Source organism: Cherax quadricarinatus, chromosome 52, assembly GCF_038502225.1.
Source record: "Cherax quadricarinatus isolate ZL_2023a chromosome 52, ASM3850222v1, whole genome shotgun sequence".
Lineage (NCBI taxonomy): Eukaryota > Metazoa > Arthropoda > Malacostraca > Decapoda > Parastacidae > Cherax > Cherax quadricarinatus.
The window spans coordinates 7,429,079-7,452,823 of NC_091343.1; the positions used below are offsets into that span (position 1 = coordinate 7,429,079).

Here is a 23,745-nt window from a genome sequence, read left to right on the forward strand (position 1 = left end):
GTAATTGAAATTTCTCATCGTTGAACTTCATATTGTTTTCTGCAGCCCACTGAAAGATTTGGTTGATGTCCGCCTGGAGCCTTGCAGTGTCTGCAATGGAAGACACTGTCATGCAGATTCGGGTGTCATCTGCAAAGGAAGACACGGTGCTGTGGCTGACATCCTTGTCTATGTCGGATATGAGGATGAGGAACAAGATGGGAGCTAGTACTGTGCCTTGTGGAACAGAGCTTTTCACCGTAGCTGCCTCGGACTTTACTCTGTTGACGACTACTCTCTGTGTTCTGTTAGTGAGGAAATTATAGATCCATCGACCAACTTTTCCTGTTATTCCTTTAGCGCGCATTTTGTGCGCTATTACGCCATGGTCACACTTGTCGAAGGCTTTTGCAAAGTCTGTATATATTACATCTGCATTCTTTTTGTCTTCTAGTGCATTTAGGACCTTGTCGTAGTGATCCAGTAGTTGAGACAGACAGGAGCGACCTGTTCTAAACCCATGTTGCCCTGGGTTGTGTAACTGATGGGTTTCTAGATGGGTGGTGATCTTGCTTCTTAGGACCCTTTCAAAGATTTTTATGATATGGGATGTTAGTGCTATTGGTCTGTAGTTCTTTGCTGTTGCTTTACTGCCCCCTTTGTGGAGTGGGGCTATGTCTGTTGTTTTTAGTAACTGAGGGACGACCCCCGTGTCCATGCTCCCTCTCCATAGGATGGAAAAGGCTCGTGATAGGGGCTTCTTGCAGTTCTTGATGAACACAGAGTTCCATGAGTCTGGCCCTGGGGCAGAGTGCATGGGCATGTCATTTATCGCCTGTTCGAAGTCATTTGGCGTCAGGATAACATCGGATAGGCTTGTGTTAATCAAATTTTGTGGCTCTCTCATAAAAAATTCATTTTGATCTTCGACTCTCAGTCTGGTTAGCGGCTTGCTAAAAACTGAGTCATATTGGGACTTGAGTAGCTCACTCATTTCCTTGCTGTCATCTGTGTAGGACCCATCTTGTTTAAGTAGGGGCCCAATACTGGACGTTGTTCTCGATTTTGATTTGGCATAGGAGAAGAAATACTTTGGGTTTCTTTCGATTTCATTTATGGCTTTTAGTTCTTCCCGCGATTCCTGACTCCTAAAGGATTCTTTTAGCTTAAGTTCGATGCTTGCTATTTCTCTGACCAGTGTCTCCCTGCGCATTTCTGATATATTGACCTCTTTTAGCCGCTCTGTTATTCTTTTCCGTCGCCTGTAAAGGGAGCGCCTGTCTCTTTCTATTTTACATCTACTCCTCCTTTTTCTTAGAGGAATAAGCCTTGTGCATACATCGAGTGCCACCGAGTTAATCTGTTCTAGGCATAAGTTTGGGTCTGTGTTGCTTAGTATATCTTCCCAGCTTATATCGGTTAGGACTTGGTTTACTTGGTCCCACTTTATGTTTTTGTTATTGAAGTTGAATTTGGTGAATGCTCCCTCGTGACTAGTCTCATTTTGTCGGTCTGGGGCTCCACGCATACATGTCTGAACCTCAATTATGTTGTGATCTGAGTATATTGTTTTTGATATGGTGACATTTCTTATCAGATCATCATTGTTAGTGAAGATGAGGTCTAGTGTATTCTCCAGTCTAGTAGGCTCTATTATTTGCTGGTTTAAATTGAATTTTGTGCAGAGATTTAAAAGCTCGTGTGAGTGTGAGTTTTCATCAGAGCTGCCTCCTGGTGTTATTACTGCAACAATATTATTTGCTATATTCCTCCATTTTAGGTGCCTTAAGTTGAAATCCCCCAGGAGCAAGATGTTGGGTGCAGGAGCTGGAAGATTTTCCAGACAGTGGTCAATTTTTAACAGCTGTTCCTGGAATTGCTGGGATGTTGCATCCGGAGGCTTGTAGACTACCACAATGACTAGGTTTTGGTTCTCGACCTTTACTGCTAAAACTTCCACTACGTCATTTGAGGCATTAAGCAGTTCTGTGCAAACAAGTGACTCTGCAATGTACAGGCCAACCCCCCCCTTTTGCCTGTTCACTCTGTCACATCTGTATAGGTTGTAACCTGGGATCCATATTTCGTTGTCCAAGTGATCCTTTATGTGGGTCTCAGTGAAAGCCGCGAACATTGCCTTTGCCTCTGCAAGCAGTCCACGGATGAAAGGTATTTTGTTGTTTATTGCTGGCTTTAGACCCTGTATATTTGCAAAGAAGAATGTTATCGGACTGGTGGTATTGTTGGTACTGGGGGGGGATTTTTTTTCCGGCATTAGTATCTGTATCTGTTGGTTTGGAGTGGAGGCCATCGACTGTGGTTCCACTCCAGGAATGACTGGATTTGGTGTACGATTTCTGCCATTTCCTGCCAGTTTTTTTTCCTTCCTGGCACTAAAAAACCTCTCCCTCTTGAGTGGCTGTGGCTACCCAGGTTTTCCCATGGCCTGGATGTTTTGTATCTTTTTGTCCCCTTTAGATGGTATGCCTGGCAATTTAAGTTATAGCACAGTCTTTCCTGTACTGAAGAGGTACACATTTCAGGGTGAAAAAGCTTACAGGAAGGGAGTTTGCATTTTCCTGTTGTCATATGGGCATGACATTTTCTAGGGTGGTCATAGTTGCATGTCCCATCTGTTTTTCCAGATTTCCCATGCCAGCAGATACCAAGTGCATAGTATGTGCACAGGCTTGGTTTCCGTTTGCCTTGGGTTTCTGTGACTGTATTCCCTGTTGGTGCATGTTTCCCTGTCTTATTCCTATCCTCCTTAGCACCAACAATGGAGCTCCCACCAGTTGTTTTTGGTAATTTATCCTCACTATTGCTATTGGAGTCCTCTTGTTTGCTATTTCCTGCGGTATTTCTGGTTTGCAATATTGGTTTTATCTTATCTTTGACTACACTTGTTTCCCTACTATGGCTCCTGTCCTCTATGAGGTCATTTATATGTATTCCTTCCTGCGTATAATTCCCGACTACCTGGACAAAATCTCCAGCTTCACCATTACTGTCTCCCAGGACAATATCTCCAACTTCACCATTTCTGTCTCCCAGGACAGCACCTCCAGCTTCACCATTACTGTCTCCCAGGACAGCACTATCAGCCCCACATTTACTGACTACCAGGACATCACCTCCAGCCTTACAGTTTGTGACTACATGGCCAGTATCAAGGGCAGTACCATTCAGCCCGGACTTTTTATGTTCCCATCTGTTGTAGAAAGCTTCCAGGTTTTCTATGAAAGCAGCTTTGATGTTATCCTCTTTTAATACCCTTGTGATTTTAGTCCACAGATTTTCCTCATTTGGGCATACCCAAAAACACTTCTCTGTTTTAATACTGCTTGTAGCTAGTTCTGGGATATCTGCACAAGGAGCGTGACACCAATTTCCACAAAAATGACAATTTATCCATGTGGTAGCCCGTTTGTTTGACTGACCACAGACTACACACAGCTTCATAATGATTTGAATGGTTGATTTACTGCAAGTCTACTAGCAACCTCTTGAATATTATATTAATAACCTTAAATGAAGCTCTAGCTATTTGTATTTCTGTTTCTAACTCTTTTTGTATATTGGACAGCTTACCGTCACGTTCCTGATTTTTAATGTTTGTGTTTATAAGGGCGCCTACAAACCCATCCGTTTACAGTCTGCTTTATTGTCCAACGAAACTGTTTGAAACCAGTCCCGGGTTCGGACCAGTCAAGGGTTCGGACCAGTCGATCTGCTCTGATCAGTGGGTCACTTATTTAAAACATACTGGTCGGTGATTTGAGCTAACACATGAAGGATCTACTGGAAATTATCTACCCGAGTAATATGTGATTTGACTGATACAAAAGTATAACTTGCGTGTTGAAGAGCCGGTGATATCTGGCAGCTCCTACAATGACGTACAGTCGACCTCTTTGTTTATCAATCGCTGTATCTGGCTTTTCTATTTTTGTTTTTCCGTCTCCACCACAATAAATGCTATATTATCACTATAGTTGACTGGTGCAAATTTTGGAGGAAGGACGCTTTTTCTGTAGTAATAATTGCTTCTCGTTGTGTATATTGCGACCGCTGGTAACTACAGGTTATATGAAATTCACAGTAACGTCTCGTATTTCAAGAAAAAGAAACTAATGAAAGTCACTCCACTCCACTAAGTACCATTATAATACTGGTTAGTTGCTACTACAACACTGTATTCTGCTATTCACTGGTATCACTAGATTATATGCGAGTACACTAGCAGGCCAGGAAGATTATTAAAAACAGCTGACCTGTGGTAAGTTTCTGGCGACTTCTGGCACCTGCCTCTATAGGCTTATCACTTCATTTACAAATTCACCTGTTTTCAAATGACACTTTAGCCTTTATCATCAATATACTAGGGAGCCACTGTAGTATACACTATACACTATGTATACTCAATGCTTTCAGGGAGAGTGTTGAATGATGATGAAAGTATTTTCTTTTTGGGGATTTTCTTTCTTTTTTTTGGGTCACCCTGCCTCGGTGGGAGACGACCGACTTGTTGAAAAAAAAAAAAAAAAAAAAAAAAAGCCATAACAATTGGAGAACCATATAAGGAGAGTGAAATGTGGAATATGGAGCTATATAAAAAGATACAGAACATTTCTTTGACACAAAGAGCTATGTAAAAAGATATGGAATATTCTTTAGACAAAGAGGAGCTATGTACAAAGATACAGAATATTCCTTTGACATAAAGAACCTAAAACCATGTGCCATGGCTCAATTGAAAGCAGGGCCGATAGTGCCCTGTAATGCAGTAGCTACAACTTACTAAGTCAGCATAAGAAACAGCAAAATTATTAATAAGAGCAATATAATGCTAAAGACATCCTGCACAACTTGTTCGCCTAGAACGAAGACTGGAAAAAATCTGGCACTGAATCAAACAGAAAATTCTGTCAAAATGTATGTAGAAAAAGGGGAAAAACTCTTAGGCCAAAAGATTAAACTTGGGATAAGATATGAGACTTCCAGGTTCAAAAACAGGAAAAGCAGATTATTACAAACTGACAGTCAACAAAGTCATTACAACTGTATATACGTATTGAGGTGGAGTAACTGATAAGTGGTCAACAGGCAAAGTGATGAACAGATAGAAAAGTATGGGCCTCCAAGTACCATACATGTCTTTTATTAACCATACTTTCTATTGTAGTAATGTATAGATATGCTGGTATGGGGTCAGGTCACATTCAGACATGTAGTACTACCTAGTTTCCAAAAAGGAAACACAAACATCATCAAGATAATTCAAGTGGTGCTCTACCTTAAATTTAGTACAAACTTACCCTTCATAGTCTGTAAAACTTCTTCATCAGTTTCTCCAAGACCCAACATTATTGATGACTTAGTCACCAAGTCCACTTTTGTAGTTTTAGCATATTCCAAAACTCCCAGAGATTGTCTGAAAACACAGATATTGTATAAAATAGTTACTGAAAATACAATTTCTTTTATAACACACTGGCCATCTCTCACCAAGGCAGGGCGACATAAAAAAAAACTTTCACCATCATTCACAGAAGTGTGCAGGTACAACAATTTAGGTTTCACTCTAAACAGCAAATATCCCGAATCCCTCCTTTATAGTACAGGCACTGTGCTTTCCACCTCCAGGACTCAAGTCCAGTTAATCAGTTTCCTTGAATCCCTTCACAAAATTTTACCCGATGTGTTAATAAAAAAGAAATTACACCAATCCTAATTCATTCATACCACATTTAAACACACATCCTTGTATACAAAAGAATTCTCTTGTATTTAAAAGATGCATTTTTTTTTTTAACTCATACTTTCCTTCCCCAAGAGTTGTAGAACATGGAGTGGGTCACAAGAGGAGACAGCAAGTGTTCAAACCACTGACAAGTTTTAAACATTATATAAAGCTTATTTTCCATGGCATTACACAGGTTTTACATTATATATTTTTTTTTGTTTTACATATAAAACCCCATATTTATGCAATGCATTTTGGGTAGACCAGATCAACCAGGCTATGATGGATATTTGGGGCAGTGGGCCTCCAGTAGCAACAGCCTGGTAAACCAGGCTAGCACCAGATGAACCTGGCCTATGGCCAGGCTCTGGGAGTAGAGGAACTCTTGAAACTCATCAAAGGGAAGATTTTAGATTAAACTTAAAATGTTCTAGTTCTAGTTATAAAAAAAAGGGTATATTACATAAATATTCATGAGAATTAAGGAGTCAGGAGCATAAAGTACAGTGATTATGCTAAGTAGAAATTCCTGAGTGTGGCAAAAGATGTGATGATTTGAAATTTAAGTACAGTGACAGTATAAGTGATTTATACAAGCACAATACTATGTAAATTATGCTTTATCTGAAAAAAGAAATTGCAGCACATGATAAACTACATGGGAATGGGAAAAATAAATGAAGAAACAAAAAATACAGGAGGATGAGTAATGAATGAGAATAAGCCAAATCAAAGATCTGTTGGAACTGTATCTTGCTGTCATGAATCACATTAAGGTTGGAAGATGCTTTTTAACAGAAGCTTTAAAGTTGTTGTTAGAGACAGAGCCTTTGGAATCTTCAGGTAGGGTGTTTCAAATTTTGGGGCCGTTCACACTCATTGAGTTTTTACTCGGGTTGAGCTGTACATGGAAATATCTGAGGTACAGTGGACCCTCGTTTTTCACAAGCATCGGAATTTGTGATTTTTGCAAAATGAAAAGTTTTTTTCATCAAAATACTGACTCACAAATAGTCGTTGGTCCCAAATGTGTATGAGCGGAACCCCACACCATTCAGTGAGTGAGCATGGTCCCTTGCGCTCATACGATACATTTCATAATATTCCATTCTTAAAGCTCCCTAGAGCGATACAATGCATATACAGTACACTCATTACTCAACTTAAAATATTTGCAGTCTTAATGGTCTTAATGTAGGGTGAGAGGTGAAAAGTATTTATCTGTAGAAAGTCGTGTGGGAGGTATGGCATCCTGCCTGGCCACTCCCACCTACTACGACATTAAGCTCCCTAGAGCGATAAAATGCATACAGTAGGGCCCCACTTATACGGCAGGTTAGGTTCCAGGCTACCGCCATATAGCGGAAATCGCCGTAAAGTGGAACACCCTTTTTTTCCACTTATAAATGCAAATACTAGACAACAAGTTTACACTAACATATATTAAGTTAGCAGTAGAACTAGGCATCAAAAAACAATAAAAAAGTACAATACACACATAGTGCACTCATTACTTACCTTAAAATATTTATAGTCTTAATCTAGGGTGAGACAAGTAGTATTTATTGTAAGAAATCAAGTGTGATATGTATGGTAGTCAGCCGGGCTACCATACAAGGCCACCCCACCTACACATAATATTCTATTACATTTAAGCATCCCAGAGCGATAAAATGCATATACATGTACAGTTTACTCATTACTTACCTTAAAATATTTGAAGTCTTAATCTAGGGTGAGATGAGTAGTATTTATTGTAAAAAATCAAGTGCGGTATGTATGGTAGTCAGCCAGGCTACCATACCAGGCCACCCCACCCACACATATATTCTATGATATTTAAGCATCCCAGAGCGATAAAATGTATATACAGTTCACTCATTACTTACCTTAAAATATTTGTAGTTTTAATGTAGGGTCAGGAGTAAGTAAATGAGATAAAACGAATAAATGAGAGAGAAAGAATGAGTGCATGAGAGAGGACAGGCGCAGAGTTATGTAAACAAACAAAGTGAAGGTAAGTTTTGTAAACAAACAGTGTACACATCTGGTTTGTGTACAAGTTACATTGTGTACAGGTTGTCTCTACATTGATACGGTAGAATAAATAAAGAAGAACACTCCCATTCTCATGTAACATCATTTTGAGAAGAAATAACGCTCTGAGTGAAGGCAATGGAAATAAGTCACTCTGACTTTTTTTGGGTTATCCTAGGTTCTCTACACATATGCTGTTATGTATGATAATCTATGCAATTGTATTTGTGTATACCTGAAGAAACTTACTTACATACATACGAAAGGAATAATTTTCTACAGTTACCCCCAGTAACATATTTTCTCTTATGTTAGATTAGAGAAAATGTTATTCTTGCCATCACTTGTACAAGTTATCTGGCTACCACATCTCATATTTATGTTTATTTATTCTATTGTGGGGTATATTTATCATCTTTATATGTTATGTATCATGTTTATTATATAATTTTGAAAAAAATATCATGGATGGATTAATGAAAATGTGTATATTAGCGTAATATACAACATTTAATGAGACTCGGTGATGATGATGATGATTATTATTATTATTTCTAATATGGCGTCACTTGTGCAAGTCGTCTGCTACCACATCTCATATTTATGTTTATTCTACTGTGGGGTGTATTTATCATATTTATATGTTATGCATCGTGTTTATTATATAATTTTGAAAAAATATCATAGATGGATTAATGAAAATGTGTATATTAACGTAATATACGACATTTAAATGAGACTCGGTGATTATTATTATCATCATTACTAATGTGACGTCTGGAGACATAAAACACTCTTACTGATTTTAATGTGAACCTAAATGCCAGCACAATATGTAAGTTTATTTAAGTACAGGTATACATAAGTATAATTATCAGAGTATATATAAAATATGAAATAACTTTTAAAAACACTTAAAATTTTGGAGTTTCCAGACATAATGGAGAGACTTAGTGCTTACAGATCTCACAGAGAATGTAAACAAACCGGGTGGGGTGCGGTGACCGTATTAGAAAGTCAGGTGGGGGGAGCCGTATATCGAGTTTTGGTTATACACGTAATTTGAAATGACCGTATTAGCGGAACGCCATAAAGCAAAACGCCGTAAAGCGGGGCCCTACTGTATACAGTACACTCATTAATTGCCTTAAAATATTTGTAGTCTTAATGTAGGATGAGAGGTGAGTTTTATTTGTATGAAGTCAGGTTGGGAAGCATGGATAGCCAGAATCTTTTCCCAACTGTATTGACACCAAAAGAACGAAATATGATGGAAAACTGACGGAATTACGCTCTCGCGAAGTTAGCGACCTCGGCGATATTTACGAATCAGCGATTTCACCCACTTTGTGCCCTACTTTCGGCTAATTCCATTGTTCCAATCGACCAAACTCACAGCTATTTCTTTAGAACTCCATCTTTTCTATCGACTGAGTACAAGAAACTGCTCATTTACTGATTTCAACTACCCAATAACGTGGTCAGAAATTTGCAATTTGGCCAATTTCACGAAAATTAAAAAATATGTCAATTTCAAAATAGGATCCAGAATGAACAATGCAGACATTTCTTGCTCTAAAATAACATTTTCTTTGTTCATCAGTCACGTCTCCAGGCCCCTCTGATATTACTCTTGCTTTCTATTTTGAATTTTTATTCAAACAAAAAATAGAAGATTTACTGTTATGCAGACTACTGCAATATTGTAATAATTGTATAAATAATGTCAACCCATTCATGACTGCACGTTAGAATGGCTACTTGGACATTTATTGGAAAATGACATCATTTGTTTACTTCTGAACATCGGCAAAAATCAAACATTTCCCCTACTTTGAGCTCCATTTCAAGTTTTTTTCATAGTAAAACCAATCAAAATCACCTCTATTTCTATAATATGTTTTCCATTCTATCAAATGAGACCAAGAAAACAAGAATACAACCATAAATACTATACAAAAATAGACCACAAATTCAGCAATTTAACTAAAAAAAAAAAAACGGTCAGTTTTTTTCCTCATTATGCACTGCGTGCTGCAGGATTTTTTTTATATGTTGCACACTGACCACACAGACCCATTCTCTCACATGTGGGCCTACCAGCTTTCTCCTGCTTGATTTTAAGTCACTAGAATTTATGAGTATATATACGTTAAAAACGGTGGTGCATAAGACATATATACAACCAAAACAGTCAAAGGGTTAAGAGTGGTTCATGTGTGATGGATACAGCAAGAGCCTATGGCCTTAATGGAGCATCAATTTGTTCAATTAAAAAGAATGAGGTAAATATATGAGTTTGCGTGACTGACTTACTTGACCGACTGACTTCTTTGACTGACTCACTGACAGACTGACTTACTGACAGATTGACTTGACTTACTGACTTTACTGGCTTAAAGTTAGACTTTTTCACTGAAGAGGACCCTGACAAATCTAGAAGCAGTGCTCTGAAACGGTGTCTAGAGCAGCTGATGCCTTACCGTCAGCTGTATAATGTACTGCAGGGTAAAATAGCCTAGAAATCCATTACAGAATTTATGCACTCTCCAGTACAACCATCGACTTCAGTACCAGAACCTCTACCATTCACCTCAGTCCAGTAGGGCCACAGCATAACTCTCCACTCTCTTCACAATCAATGACAAACACCAGCACCCACAACTTAAGGTAAGAAATACGATTTCTGTTGCATTTGTAGTCTTAACCCTGTCAGGGTCGAGAACCCCGATCCTGAACTCTTTCTAGCTAGATTTAAAGGCACTAGAATTTAAGTGTACAAGTGCGGTACCGACCCTGGCTCTCAAGCCGTAAAAGTACGGCACCAACCCTGAAAGGGTTAAGCAGTAAAAACAACATAATACATCATGAAAATTAACAAAATTACACATTCACTTTTATTTTTGTAAGATCTGTAGGTCTAAAAAAAAAATTGCTTGGCTTTTTGGGGCTCCCAGGAACATAACCCTACTTTTCCCACAAGTTCTTCAGTTTATCTAACATGGATTTATCTAACAGGGCATTTTCAGGAATGTAACTACAGTGAACCCTAGTTTTTCGTATGCACTGAAGTCGTAATTTTCGAAAATACTAATTTTTTTTCGTCAAAACACTGACTAGCACATCATTCGACTCGCAAATAGCCATTCATCCCAGAAACGTACGCACGGCCCTGAGCGGCTCTACACTCTATTCCCAGCCAGTGTGCCATTGTTTATCAGCGAGTGAGGACGATCCCAAACGTTCATAAGATACATTTCGTAATATTCCATTCATTTTAGTGACTCCAAAGAAAGCTCCTAGTGCCAGGCCTTTGGTAAAGAAGGTGAGAAACACGACAGAATTCAAGAAAGACATCATTGAAAAATATAAAAGTGGAATGCATGTGGCAGAACTTGCCAGGCTGTATGGAAAACCCCATACAAACATCACTTCCATTGTGGCCAAGAAAAAGGAAATCAAGGAAGCTGTTGTTGCAAAAGGGGTAAATATGCTCACAAAAATGAGATTGCAAGTACTTGAAGATGTTGAGAAGTTATTGTTGGTGTGGATCAACGAGAAATAATTAGCTGGAGATAGTGTTATGCAGTTGATAATTTGTGAAAAGACAAGGCAGTTGCATGCCAATCTCGTAGAGAAAATGCCTGCAACGAATGCTGATGTTAGTGAATTTAAGACCAGCAAAGGCTGATTTGAGAGATTTAAGAAGCGTAGTGGCATACACACTGTGGTAAGGCATGGTGAAGCTGCCAGTTCTGGCAAGTATGCAGCTGAAAAATATGTAAGGCATGGGTCACAAGGGAAATTTTCTTTGATTGGTTGAATGAGGTGTTTGGCCCATGTGAAGAAATACCTCCTGGAAAATAAATTGGAACTCAAGTGCCTCCTGGTAATGGACAATGCTGCTGCTCATCCTCCAGACTTGGAAGAGCAAATGGGGCAGGAGTTTCATTTCATCAACGTGAAGTTCTTGCCCCCTAATACCACTCCTCTTCTCCAGTCCATGGACCAGCAGGACATTTCAGATTTCAAAAAACTGTACACCAAAGCAGTGTTCCAAAGTGCTTTGAAGTGACCTCAGACACTGAATAGGCCCCAAGAGAGTTCTGGAAAGATCACTTCAATATCCTCCATTGCATGAACCTTATAGGTAAGGCTTGGGAAGGAGTGACTTCCAGGACTTTGAACTCTGCTTGGAGAAAACTGTGGCCAGATTGTGTCTAAAAGGGGAATTTTGAAGGGTCTGGAGTTGACTCTGAGAACCCTATGCCAGTTGTGGAATCTATTGTGGCACTGGGGAATTCCATAGGGTTGGCTGTGAGTAGCAAGGATGTGGAAGAGTTGGTGGAGGACCACAATGAAGAGCTAACCACTGAAGAGCTGCAAGAGCTTCATCTGGAACAGCAACAGACCAGAGCTCAGGAAATTGTTTCAGAGGAGGAGGGAGAGAGATGGAAGAAGGTGCCTTCTTCAGAGATTAAGGAGATTTGTGCAATGTGGAGTAGGATGGAAAGATTTGTGGAGAAACATCACCCTGACAAAGCTCTTGCAAGCCGTGTCGGCAACATGCACAATAACACTACTGTGTTCCATTTTAGGGAAATTTTAAAGAGATGCCAGAAAAAGCTCTCTGGACTGATATTTAGTGCCACAGGTGTCCAGTGACTCTCAAGCTGGTCCTAGTGGCATTAAAAAACAAAGAAAAGAAGTAACCTCAGAAAAGCACTTAGTACCTGAATTCTTTATGGAAGGCGATTCCCCTTCCACACAGTAATTAATCCATCCTCTCCCTTCCTCCCATCTTCCATACACTAAGAAGAATCGTCAATAATGGACAATGCTGCTGCTCATCCTCCAGACTTGGAAGAGCAAATGGTGCAGGAGTTTTGTTTCATTCTTCATGTCTTATTGTTTTCTGTGTATGTACATCTATATTTCATGTAAAAAAATTATTTTGTTCTAATACTTTCTGGGTGTCTAGAAAGGATTAACTGATTTACATTATTTCTTATGGGGAAAATGGTTTCGCAAATCATCAATTTTGATATTAGTCACACTCTCTGGAACAGATTAATTATGAAAAACGAGGGTCCACTGTACTGCGTAATATAAGGGTCTACTGCACACTCTGACAATTATACTTCAGTGTACCTGTACCTAAGGAAAGTTCACACTGTGTTAGTGTGCAGGTACACGTTAAAATTACTAAAAGTGTCTTGAAGATGCCATATTAATAATGATAATAATAATATAGGTAGTAGGTTGGTAGACAGCAACCACCCAGGGAGGTACTACTGTCCTGTTAAGTGAGTGTAAAATGAAAGCCTGTAATTGTTTTACATGATGGTAGGACTGCTGGTGTCTTCTGTCTGTCTCATAAATATGCAAGATTACAGATACGTCTCGCTACTTCTATTTACACTTAGGTCACACTACACAGACATGTACACGTTTATTTATACACACTCATCTGAGTTTTCTTTGATTTTATCTTAACCCTTTGAGGGTCCGTCCCGTAGATCTACGGCTTTACGTTCAGGGTCCAAACCGTAGATCTACGTCATGAGCTCAGCTCACTCTGATAAACTGTGAGTGGTACATTTGGGCCTAGATATGAGAGAATACATCTATGTGGTATGTGTGCACCACATAAAACAGATCCTGCAGCACGCTGTGTATAATGAGAGAAAAAAACTGAAATCATGATTTTTCGATTAAAACAGCAACTTTGCAGTGTTTTTCTTATGTTTTTTATAGTTCTATTTGTGATTTCTTGGTCTCATTTGATAGAATGGAAGACATATTACAGAAATAGAGATGATTTTGATTGGTTTTAGCACTGGAAATGGTTTGAAACTGAGCTCAAAGTAGCAGAAATGTTAAATTTTTGCCGATATTCAAGAGTAAACAAACGACCTCACACGTCTAATACACGCCAGCTGGTGGGTCTAATATGCATTCACAAATATGGTGATGATATTTATACAATTATTACAGTATTGCATAACAGTAAATCTTCTATTTTTTGGTGTGAATAAAAATTCATTATGTGAATAAAAAATCAAAATTGAATTTATTTGTAAAGCCTCAAAACATAACTAATGAACAGAGGAAATGTTAGTTTAGTTCCAGGAATACCTACATTGTTTATTCTGGACTCTATTTTGAAATTGGAATATTTTGAACTTTGTGTTAAATTGGCCAAATTAACAATTTCCAATCATTTTAATTTGTAGTTGAAACAGTTGACTTGGAGATTTCTTGTGCTCAATCGATAGAATAGAAGTAATACTAGTGAAATAGCTAAGAATTTGGTTGACTGGAATAATGCAATTGGCCTAAAATGGGAGTCAAAGTCGGCAAAATCGCCGATTCGTAAATATCGCTGACACATCAAATTCACGAGAGCATAATTTCGTCAAATTTCCATCAAATTTCGTACTTTTTGTTTTATTACCTTCACAAAAAGATTCTCTACCATTTCATAAGAAAATATAACAAATTTTTTTTTTTAAATTCTTGGACACTGGGGCACCACTTCAGATTTGGGCCTTGGACCCTGAAGGGGTTAATAGTTCTTGTTATTATTACTTTTCCTTTTATATCCATGGGGAAGTGGAATAAGAATATTTCCTCCGTAAGCCATGCGTGTTGTAAAAGTCAGCTAAAATGCCGGGAACAATGGGCTAGTAACCCCTTTTCCTGCACAGATTACTAAAAAGAAGAAGACAATTGTCAAAGTGGGATGTCTAAATGTGCATGGATGTTGTGCGAATGATAAGAAAGATATGATTGTGGATGTTATGAATGAGAAGAAGCTGGATGTCCTTGCTTTAAGTGAAACAAAGCTGAAGGGGGTGGGAGAGTTCAGTGGAGAGAAGTAAATGGGATTAGGTAGGGGGTTTCAAAGAGTTAGAGCTAAAGAAGGAGTAGCAATAATGTTGAAGGATAAGCTATGGCAGGAAAAGAGTATAAATGTATTAATTCAAAGATTATGTTGAGTAAAATAAAGGCTGGATGTGAAAAGTGGGTTACAGTCAGCATATGTGCACCTGGAGAAGAGAGAAGTGTAGAGGAGAGAGAGGTTTTGGGAATTGTTAAGTGTGTGTGTGTGGGGAGTTTTGAACCAAGTGTGAGAGTATTTGTGGCTGGGGATTTCAATGCTAGAGTGGGTAAAAATGCTGAGGAGGGAATAGTAGGTAAATTTGGAGTGCCAGGGGTAAATGAAAATAGGGAGCCTTTAATTGAGCTATGTGTAGAAAGAGGTTTTGTAATAAGTAATACATATTTTATGAAAAAGAGGATAAATAAATATACAGGGTATGATATAGCATGTAATGAAAGTAGTTTGTTTGATTATATTTTGGTGGATAAAAGGTTGATGGTCTAGGTAGTAGGTTGGTAGACAGCAACCGCCCAGGGAGGTACTACCGTCCTGCAAAGTGAGTGTAAAATGAAAGCCTGTAATTGTTTTACATGATGGAAGGATTGCTGGTGTCCTTCTTTCTGTCTCACGAACATGCAAGATTTCAGGTATGTCTTGCTACTTCTACCTACACTTAGGTCACACTACACATACATGTACAAGCATATATATACACACCCCTCTGGGTTTTCTTCTACTTTCCTTCTAGTTCTTCTTCTTGTTTATTTCCTCCTATCTCCATGCAGAAGTGGAACAGAATTCTTCCTTTGTAAGCCATGCGTGTTGTAAGAGGCGACTAAAATGTTGGGAGCAAGGGGCTAGTAACCCCTTCTACTGTATATATTACTAAATTTAAAAAGACAAACCTTTTTTTTCAGGGGGGGGGGCCACCCTGCCTTGGTGGGATACGGCCTGTTTGTTGGGGAAAAAAAAAAAAAAAAGGTTGATGGGTAGGCTTCAGGATGTACATGTTTACAGAGGGGCAACTGATATATTGGATTATTATTTAGTTGTAGCTACAGTTAGAGTAAGAGGTAGATGCGTCAAAAGGAAAATGGCAACAAGTAAGAGAGAGGTGAAAGTGTATAAACTAAGGGAGGAAGAAGTTTGGGTGAGATATATGCAACTATTGGCAGAAAAGTGGGCTAGTGCAAGTATGAGTAGTGGGGGGATTGAAGAGGGTTGGAATAGTTTTATAAATGCAGTATTAGAATGTGGGGCAGAAGTTTGTGGCTACAGGAGGGTGGGTGCAGGAGGAAAGAGGAGTGATTGGTGGAATGATGAAAGGGTGTGATAAAAGAGAAAAAGGTAGGTTATGAGACGCTTTTACAAAGCAGAAGTGCTATAAGAAGAGCAGAGTATATGGAGAATAAAAGAAAGGTGAAGAGAGTGGTGAGAGAGTATAAAAGGAGAGCAGATGATAAAAGTGGGAGAGGCACTGTCAAGAAATTTTGATGAAAATAAGAAAAATTTTTGGAGATAAACAAGTTAAGAAAGCCTAGGGAACGAATGGATTTGTCAGTTAAAAACAGAGTAGGAGAGTTATTAGATGGGGAGATGGAGGTATTAGGTAGATGACGGGAATATTTTAAGGAACTTTTAGCCCTTTCAGGGTTTCCGACGTACTGGTAGGTCTTATGCATCAGGGTTATTGACGTACTAGTATGCGTAAATTCTAGCGCCTTCAAATCTAGTGAGAGAAAGCTGGAAGGCCTACATATGAAAGAATGGGTCTATATGGTCTGTGTGCACAGTATAAAAAAAATCCTGCAGCACACAGTACATAATGAGAAAAAAAAAACTTTGTGTTTTTGGTTTAAAACAGCGACTTTGCACTGTATTTTTGTATGGTATTTATGGTTGTATTCTAGTTTGACTGGTCTCATTTTATAGAATGGAAGACATATTACAGAAATTGATATGACTTTGATTGGTTTCACAGTGAAAAGTACCTTGAAACTGAGCTCTAAGTAGCAGAAATATTAGATTTTTGCCGAAGTTCAAAGGTAAACAAATCATGCCACGCGTACAATACACATCATCTGGTGAGTCTAATATTCTTTCACAAGTGCAATGATATTATTTATACTATTTCTACACTAATGCAGTAGTCTGCATAACAGTAAATCTTCTATTTTTTGTGAGAATAAAAATTCAAAGTGGAAAGCAAAAGAAATGTAAGAGGGGCCTTGGGACGTGACTAATGAAAAGAGGAAATGTTATTTTAGTGCCAGGAATGTCTGTCTTGTTTATTCTGGACCCTATTTGGAAATTGGCATATTTTGAAATTTGTGTGAAATTGGCAAAATTGCCAATTTCTGACCACTTTATTGGATAGTTGAAATTGGTAAATGGGTGGTTTCTTGTACTTATTTGATAGAAAAAATAAAGTTCTAGCAAAATAGTTATCATTTTTGTCGACTTGTACAGTGGAATTGGCCGAAAATAGGGCTCAAATTGGGTGAAATCGACGATGCATAAACATCGTCGAGACCGCTAACTTTGCGAGAGCATAATTCCGTAAGTTTTCCATCAAATTTCATACTTTTGGTGTCATTATGATCAGGAAAAGATTCTCTATCTTTTCATAAGAAAAAATAATTTTTTTTTTTTTTCAAAAATTTTTTGACCCTGTGAACAAGTTTAGGAGAGGGCCTCTCAACCCTGAAAGGGTTGAATGTTGACGAAGAAAGGGAGGCAGTAATTTCATGCACTGGCAAGGGAGGTATACCATCTTCTAGGAGTGAAGAAGTGCAGGATGTGAGTGTGGGGGAGGTGTGTGAGGCATTATTTAGAATGAAAGGGGAAAAAGCAGTTGGAACTCACGGGATCATGACACAGATGTTAAAAGCAATGCGGAATATAGTGTTGGAGTGGTTGGTATTTTTGTTTAATAAATATATGAAAGAGGGGAAGGTACCTAGGAATTGGCAGAGAGCATGTATAATTCCTTTATATAAAGGGAAGGGGGACAAAAGAGATTGTAAAAATTATAGAGGAATTAGTTTACTGAGTATACCAGGAAAAGTGTATGGTAGGGATATTATTGAAAGTATTAGAGACAAGACAGAATGTAGGATTGCAGATGAGCAAGTAGGTTTTAGAGTGGGTAGGGGATGCATAGATCAAGTGTTTACATTGAAGCATATATGTGAACAGTATTTAGATAAAGGTAGGGAAGTTTTCATTGCATTTATGGATTTAGAAAAGACATGATAGGGCAGCAATGTGGCAGATGTTGCAAGTACACGTACATGGAATAGGTAGTAATTTACTAAATGCTGTAAAGAGTTTTTATGAGGATAGTAAGGATCAGGTTAGGGTGTGGAGAAGAGAGGGAGACTACTTCCCAGTAAAGGTGGGTCTTAGACAGGGATGTGTAATGTCACCATGGTTGTTTAATATACAGTGGACCCCCGAGTTTCATGATTAATCCGTTCCAGAAAGCCTGCTGAAAGTCAAAATTCACGAAACTCAAAACCATTTTCCCCATAAGAAATAATGGAAATAAAATTAATCCGTTCCCGACACCCAAAAATATTAAAATAAAATATTTTTTTCAAATTAAATAAAGATTTATATACTGAAATCAATGAGAAATCAAGTACATGCATATAAAAAATAATAACAACATTACACTTACCTTTACTGAAGACTTCTGAGTGGATGGAAGATGGGAGGAGGAGATAGGAGGAAGGTGTTCACTATTGTTTGGAAGGAGAATCTCCTTCCATTAGGACTTTAGGTAGCAAGTCCTTATCTGGGGTTACTTCCCTTCTTCTTTTAATGCCACTGGGAACAACTTAAGAGTCATTGGACCCCTGTCGCACAAAATATCTATCCAGAAAGGTTTTTTCCTGGCGTTTTTTAAGATTTTCCGGAAGTGGGACACAACACTGTCATTGTACATGTTGCAGATATGGCTTGTTTCAGCTTGGTCATGGTGATACTTTTCAACAAAACTTTGCAACTCATTCCACCTGGCACAAATCTCCTTAATATTTGAAGAAGGCACCTCATCCACTCCCTCTTCCTCCTCCTCTGAAGCAAGTTCCTTGGCTGTGGTCTGATGCTGTTCTAGTCGAAGCTCTTGCAGTTCGTCAGTGGTTAGCTCTTCCCTGTGGTCCTCCACCAACTCTTCCACATCCCCGTAACTCACCTCCAACCCCATGGACTTGCCCAATGCCACAACACCTTCCACAACAGGCAGAGGGTCGGCAGGGACAGGGTCTGCCTCAAACCCTTCAAAATCCCTCTGGATCGTGTTCCTCACTTTATTTACCAAAGGGCTTGCACTAGCTTTCCTTGGGTCCATGATGACTTATTTAGCAGTTGCAAGCACAAAAAACAATGGATTATTATGAAATGTATTGTACGAACCCGCGGGGTGATGGTCACTTGTTGGTAAACAATGGCACACTGAGCATGAATGGCATGGGAGACTGGCTTGGTGTGCGCGGTGACGGGCGGACGGGTACTGGACGGTCACCGAAACACGAGTCTAATCACGAAACTCGAGGCCAAATTTTGCCAAAAAAAACTCGCCGAAGGTCGAATTTCACGAAAGTCGAGGCTGCCGAAACTCGAGGGTCCACTGTACTGTATTTATAGATGGGGTTGTAAATGAAGTAAATGCTAGGGTGTTCGGGAGAAGGGTGGGATTAAATTATGGGGAATCAAATACAAAATGAGAAGTGACACAGTTACTTTTTGCTGATGATACTGTGTGTATGGGTGATTCTAAAGAAAAGTTGCAATGGTTAGTGGACAAGTTTGGGAGTGTGTGTAAAAGTTGAAAGTGAACATAGAAAAGAGTATGGTAATGAAGGTGTCAAATGATTCAAAGAAAAACTGGATATCAAATTGGAGAGGAGGAGTATGGAAGAAGTGAATGTTTTCAGATATTTGGGAGTTGACGTATCAGCAGATGGATTTATGCAGGTTGAGGTTAATCATAGAATTGATGAGGGAAAAAAGGTGAGTGGTGCATTGAGGTATATGTGGAGACAAAGAACGATATCTATGGAGACAAAGAAGGGAATGTATGAAAGTATAGTGGTACCAACACTCTTATATGGGTGTGAAGCTTGGGTTGTAAATGCTACAGCGAGGAGGTGCTTGGAGGCAGTGGAGATGTCCTGTCTAAGGGCAATTTGTGATGTAAATATTATGCAGAAAATTCGGAGTGTGGAAATTAGGAGAAGGTGTAGAGTTAATAAAAGTATTAGTCAGAGGGCAGAAGAGGGGTTGTTGAGGTGGTTTGGTCATTTAGAGAGAATGGATCAAAGTAGAATGACATGGAGAGCGTATAAATCTGTAGGAAAAGGAAGGTGGGGTAGGGGTCATCCTCGAAAGGGTTGGATGGAGGGGGTAAAGGAGGTTTTGTGGGAGAGGGGCTTAGACTTCCAGCAAGCGTGTGTGAGCATGTTAGATGGGATGTTAGATGGGAGTGAATGGAGACGAATGGTATTTGGGACCTGACGAACTGTTTAGAGTGTGAGCAGGGTAATATTTAGTGAAGGGTTTCAGGGAAACCGGTTATTTGATATAGCCGGACTTAAGTTCTGGAAAAGGGAAGTACAATGCCTGCACTTTAAAGGAGGGGTTTGGAATATTGGCAGTTTGGAGAGATATGTTGTGTATTCTTTATACGTATATACTTCTAAACTGTTGTATTCTGAGCACCTCCGCAAAACCAGTGATTATGTGTGAGTGAGGTGAAAGTGTTGAATGATGATGAAAGTATTTTCTTTTTGAGGATTTTCTTTCTTTTTGGGTCACCCTGCCTTGGTGGGAGACGGCCGATTTGTTAAAAAAAAAAAAAGAGTATACGTATATCATGTTTCTATGTTATTAATATTGTTTATGTTATATTAAATGAACTGTGTTAGATAAATAAGCTGTAGAGCTGATATTAGTCTCATATTGAAGGCCTATCTTGTCCTGTCTCTCAACACAATTTCTAACATACCCCAGAAACAGACCTCTCTGGAACACTTTTTTGAGCGACAGGGGTCTGGTGACTTTCAAGCTGGTTCTAGTGGCATTAAAAAACAAAGAAGGGAAGTAACCCAGGATAAGGACTTGGTACCTGAAGTTTTTATGGAAGGGGATTCCCCTTCCAAACAATTGTTAACTCCTCCATCCTCTCCCCTGGTCCCGTCTTCCATACATCATGTCTTCAATAAAAGTAAGTGTGATGTTTTTATTGTTTTATTTTTCATGGATCATTGTTTTCTGTGTAGGTAAATGTGTATTTATTGTAGAAAACATTTTTTTTAATACTTTTGGGTGTCTGGATATCCATTATTTCATAGGGGGAAAATTAATTCAGAATTCGTCAGATATGGGTTTAATCACTCTCTCTGGAACGGATTAATTATGAAAACCAGGGGTTCACTGTACGAGCCATCGCTGGGTTGATTTTTTGCTCTGAGTTACGAGTCAACGTCCGAGTTACAAGCCAGCTCTCCCCCGCAACCCAAAACCAGCACACCTCATTTGTTTATCTATGATTTCATGCTTTAATTCCATGGAAATCATCCACTGTCCTTTACACTTACTTTCTTAAGACCCATGCTTAGAAAAATGAAATTTGGCCAAATGACTAAAAAATGTAACCGAAACATGAGAGTAATACTCCCACACCGAGGTAAACAGTGCACTGAGTTAGTGGCATTCTGAAGTTCTCATTATTATTATTATTATTATTATTACATTTTTTTTTTTCAACAAATCGGCCGTCTCCCACCGAGGCAGGGTGACCCAAAAAGAAAGAAAATCCCCAAAAAGAAAATAATTTCATCATCATTCAACACTTTCATCTCACTCACACATAATCACTGTTTTTGCAGAGGTGCTCAGAACACAACAGTTTAGCAGCATATACGTATAAAGATACACAACGTATCCCTCCAAACTGCTAATATCCCGAAACCCCTCCTTTAGAGTGCAGGCATTGTACTTCCTATTTCCAGGACTCAAGTCCGGCTATATAAAATATTACATATTACATATGTATTATTATTATTATTATATAATAATGAGTGAGCTTCAGTTCCCCAAATTAATAATAATAATAAAAATAATAATAATAATAATCCTAGGTAGTAGGTTGGTAAACAGCAACCGCCCAGGGAGGTACTACCGTCCTGCCAAGTGAGTGTAAAACGAAAGCCTGTAATTGTTTTACATGATGGTAGGATTGCTGGTGTCCTTTCTTCTGTCTCATAAACATGCAAGATTTCAGGTATATCTTGCTACTTCTACTTACACTTAGGTCACACTACACATACATGTACAAGCACATATATACACACCCCTCTGGGTTTTCTTCTATTTTCTTTCTAGTTCTTATTCTTGTTTATTTCCTCTTATCTCCATGGGGAAGTGGAACAGAATTCTTCCTCCGTAAGCCATGTGTGTTGTAAGAGGCAACTAAAATGCCGGGAGCAAGGGGCTAGTAACCTCTTCTCCTGTATATATTACTAAATGTTAAAGGAGAAACTTTCGTTTTTCCTTTTGGGCCACCCCGCCTCGGTGGGATACGGCCGGTGTGTTGAAAGAAAGAAATAATAATAATACATACATACATACGTAATACGTATAATAATTCAGAATGCTGCCACTAGTTGGCACAGCTGATGGCAAAGCATCAGGTAAGGAGTCCATGTGCTTACCTCACCGTGGGAGCAGTTCTCTCGTGCTTGCTTGCATTTTTTTACAGTCATCTGGCCAAATTTCTGTTCTTTAACCCCTAAACGGTCCTAATGTATATATACGTTCACTACCCCAGTGCCCCGAATATTTGGAAAAATAATTTTTTTTTTTTTTAATGAAAATAAAGAGCATATTTTTCAAAGTGTTATAGGATAAAAAACAAAATTAGGGTCAGTACTTACAGAGATATGAGGCCGAGAAATTGGCACTGGATGCTCACATGACAGCAACATTGAGTCCTGCCACTAGCAGAAGTGTTGCCGATATACCTTTTTTTTCTATTTTTGTTAATATTTTAAATAATTTTTATGTTCTGATAATTACAATTTATAGCAATTCTTGTCATTTCATAACCAATCTTTGTTCTGACACTAGTACTAGGTACTGAAATTGTACTCAAGTTGTCACAAACACACTAACAGGTGGACATTTACACCTGCCTTGGCCATTTACTATTGTCTTTGAATGTACTCAAAGTATTTATAGGTCCCAGCAATGTTTTGGGTGTGTGGAAGTACATAATAATAATAATAATAATAATAATAATAATAATAATGATGGTGAGAAGGATGAGGATGGAGGATGAGGGAGGGAGGAGAATACCTAATAATAATAATAGGTAATAATAAGTTCCCTTGAAGCATGAAAAACAAAGTCCACCCCTGACATTGACATGATAAGATGAGATAACATTTGATAAGAGCTGACGTTTGATGAGATACATGAGGGTGCAGTGATAACACTTGATAAGAAAAGATTAGAGGTGACATTTGATGAGCATCGGCCCTCCCTTTGTTTTCGCTGGTACAAAAACATGTCTGTCTGTCTATTTGTCTGTCATGCCCCCTGTCTATCTGTCTAGCTCTCTGTCTCAGAGAGAGCCACAAGACTGTCTCATCACCTTTACTCACTTCTTCAAGCAGAGTACAGTGGACCCCCGCACACCGTTGGCCTTACATAACGTTAAATCCGCATACCGATACGTTTTATCGCTAAGATTTTGCCTCGCATACTGCTAAAAAACCCGCTCAACGCTGCTCGTCCGAGACACGTCTAATGTGCGGCCTTAGCCAGCCTCACATGTTCCGCCGGTGGCATTGTTTACCAGCCAGCCTCCGCGGTAACATCCAAGCATACAATCGGAATATTTCGTATTATTACAGTGTTTTTGGTGATTTTATCTGCAAAATAAGTGACCATGGGCCCCAAGAAAACTTCTAGTGCCAACCCTACAGGAATAAGGGTGAGAATTACTATAGAGATGAAGAAAGAGATCATTGATAAGTATGAAAGTGGAGTGCGTGTCTCCGAGCTGGCCAGGTTGTATAATAAACCCCAG

At 38.8% G+C, this 23,745-nt stretch overlaps 1 protein-coding gene across 1 annotated transcript in view; it reads right to left on the minus strand.

Moving 5' to 3' along the window:
- Positions 1-23,745, minus strand: part of Las (lipoyl synthase, mitochondrial) — a 133,319-nt gene that overhangs the window by 11,418 nt on the left and 98,156 nt on the right. Inside the window, exon 8 of the mRNA XM_070096033.1 lies at positions 5,298-5,413. Within this exon, the coding sequence (XP_069952134.1) occupies positions 5,298-5,413 (116 nt within the window). The remainder of the gene's footprint in view (positions 1-5,297; positions 5,414-23,745) is intronic.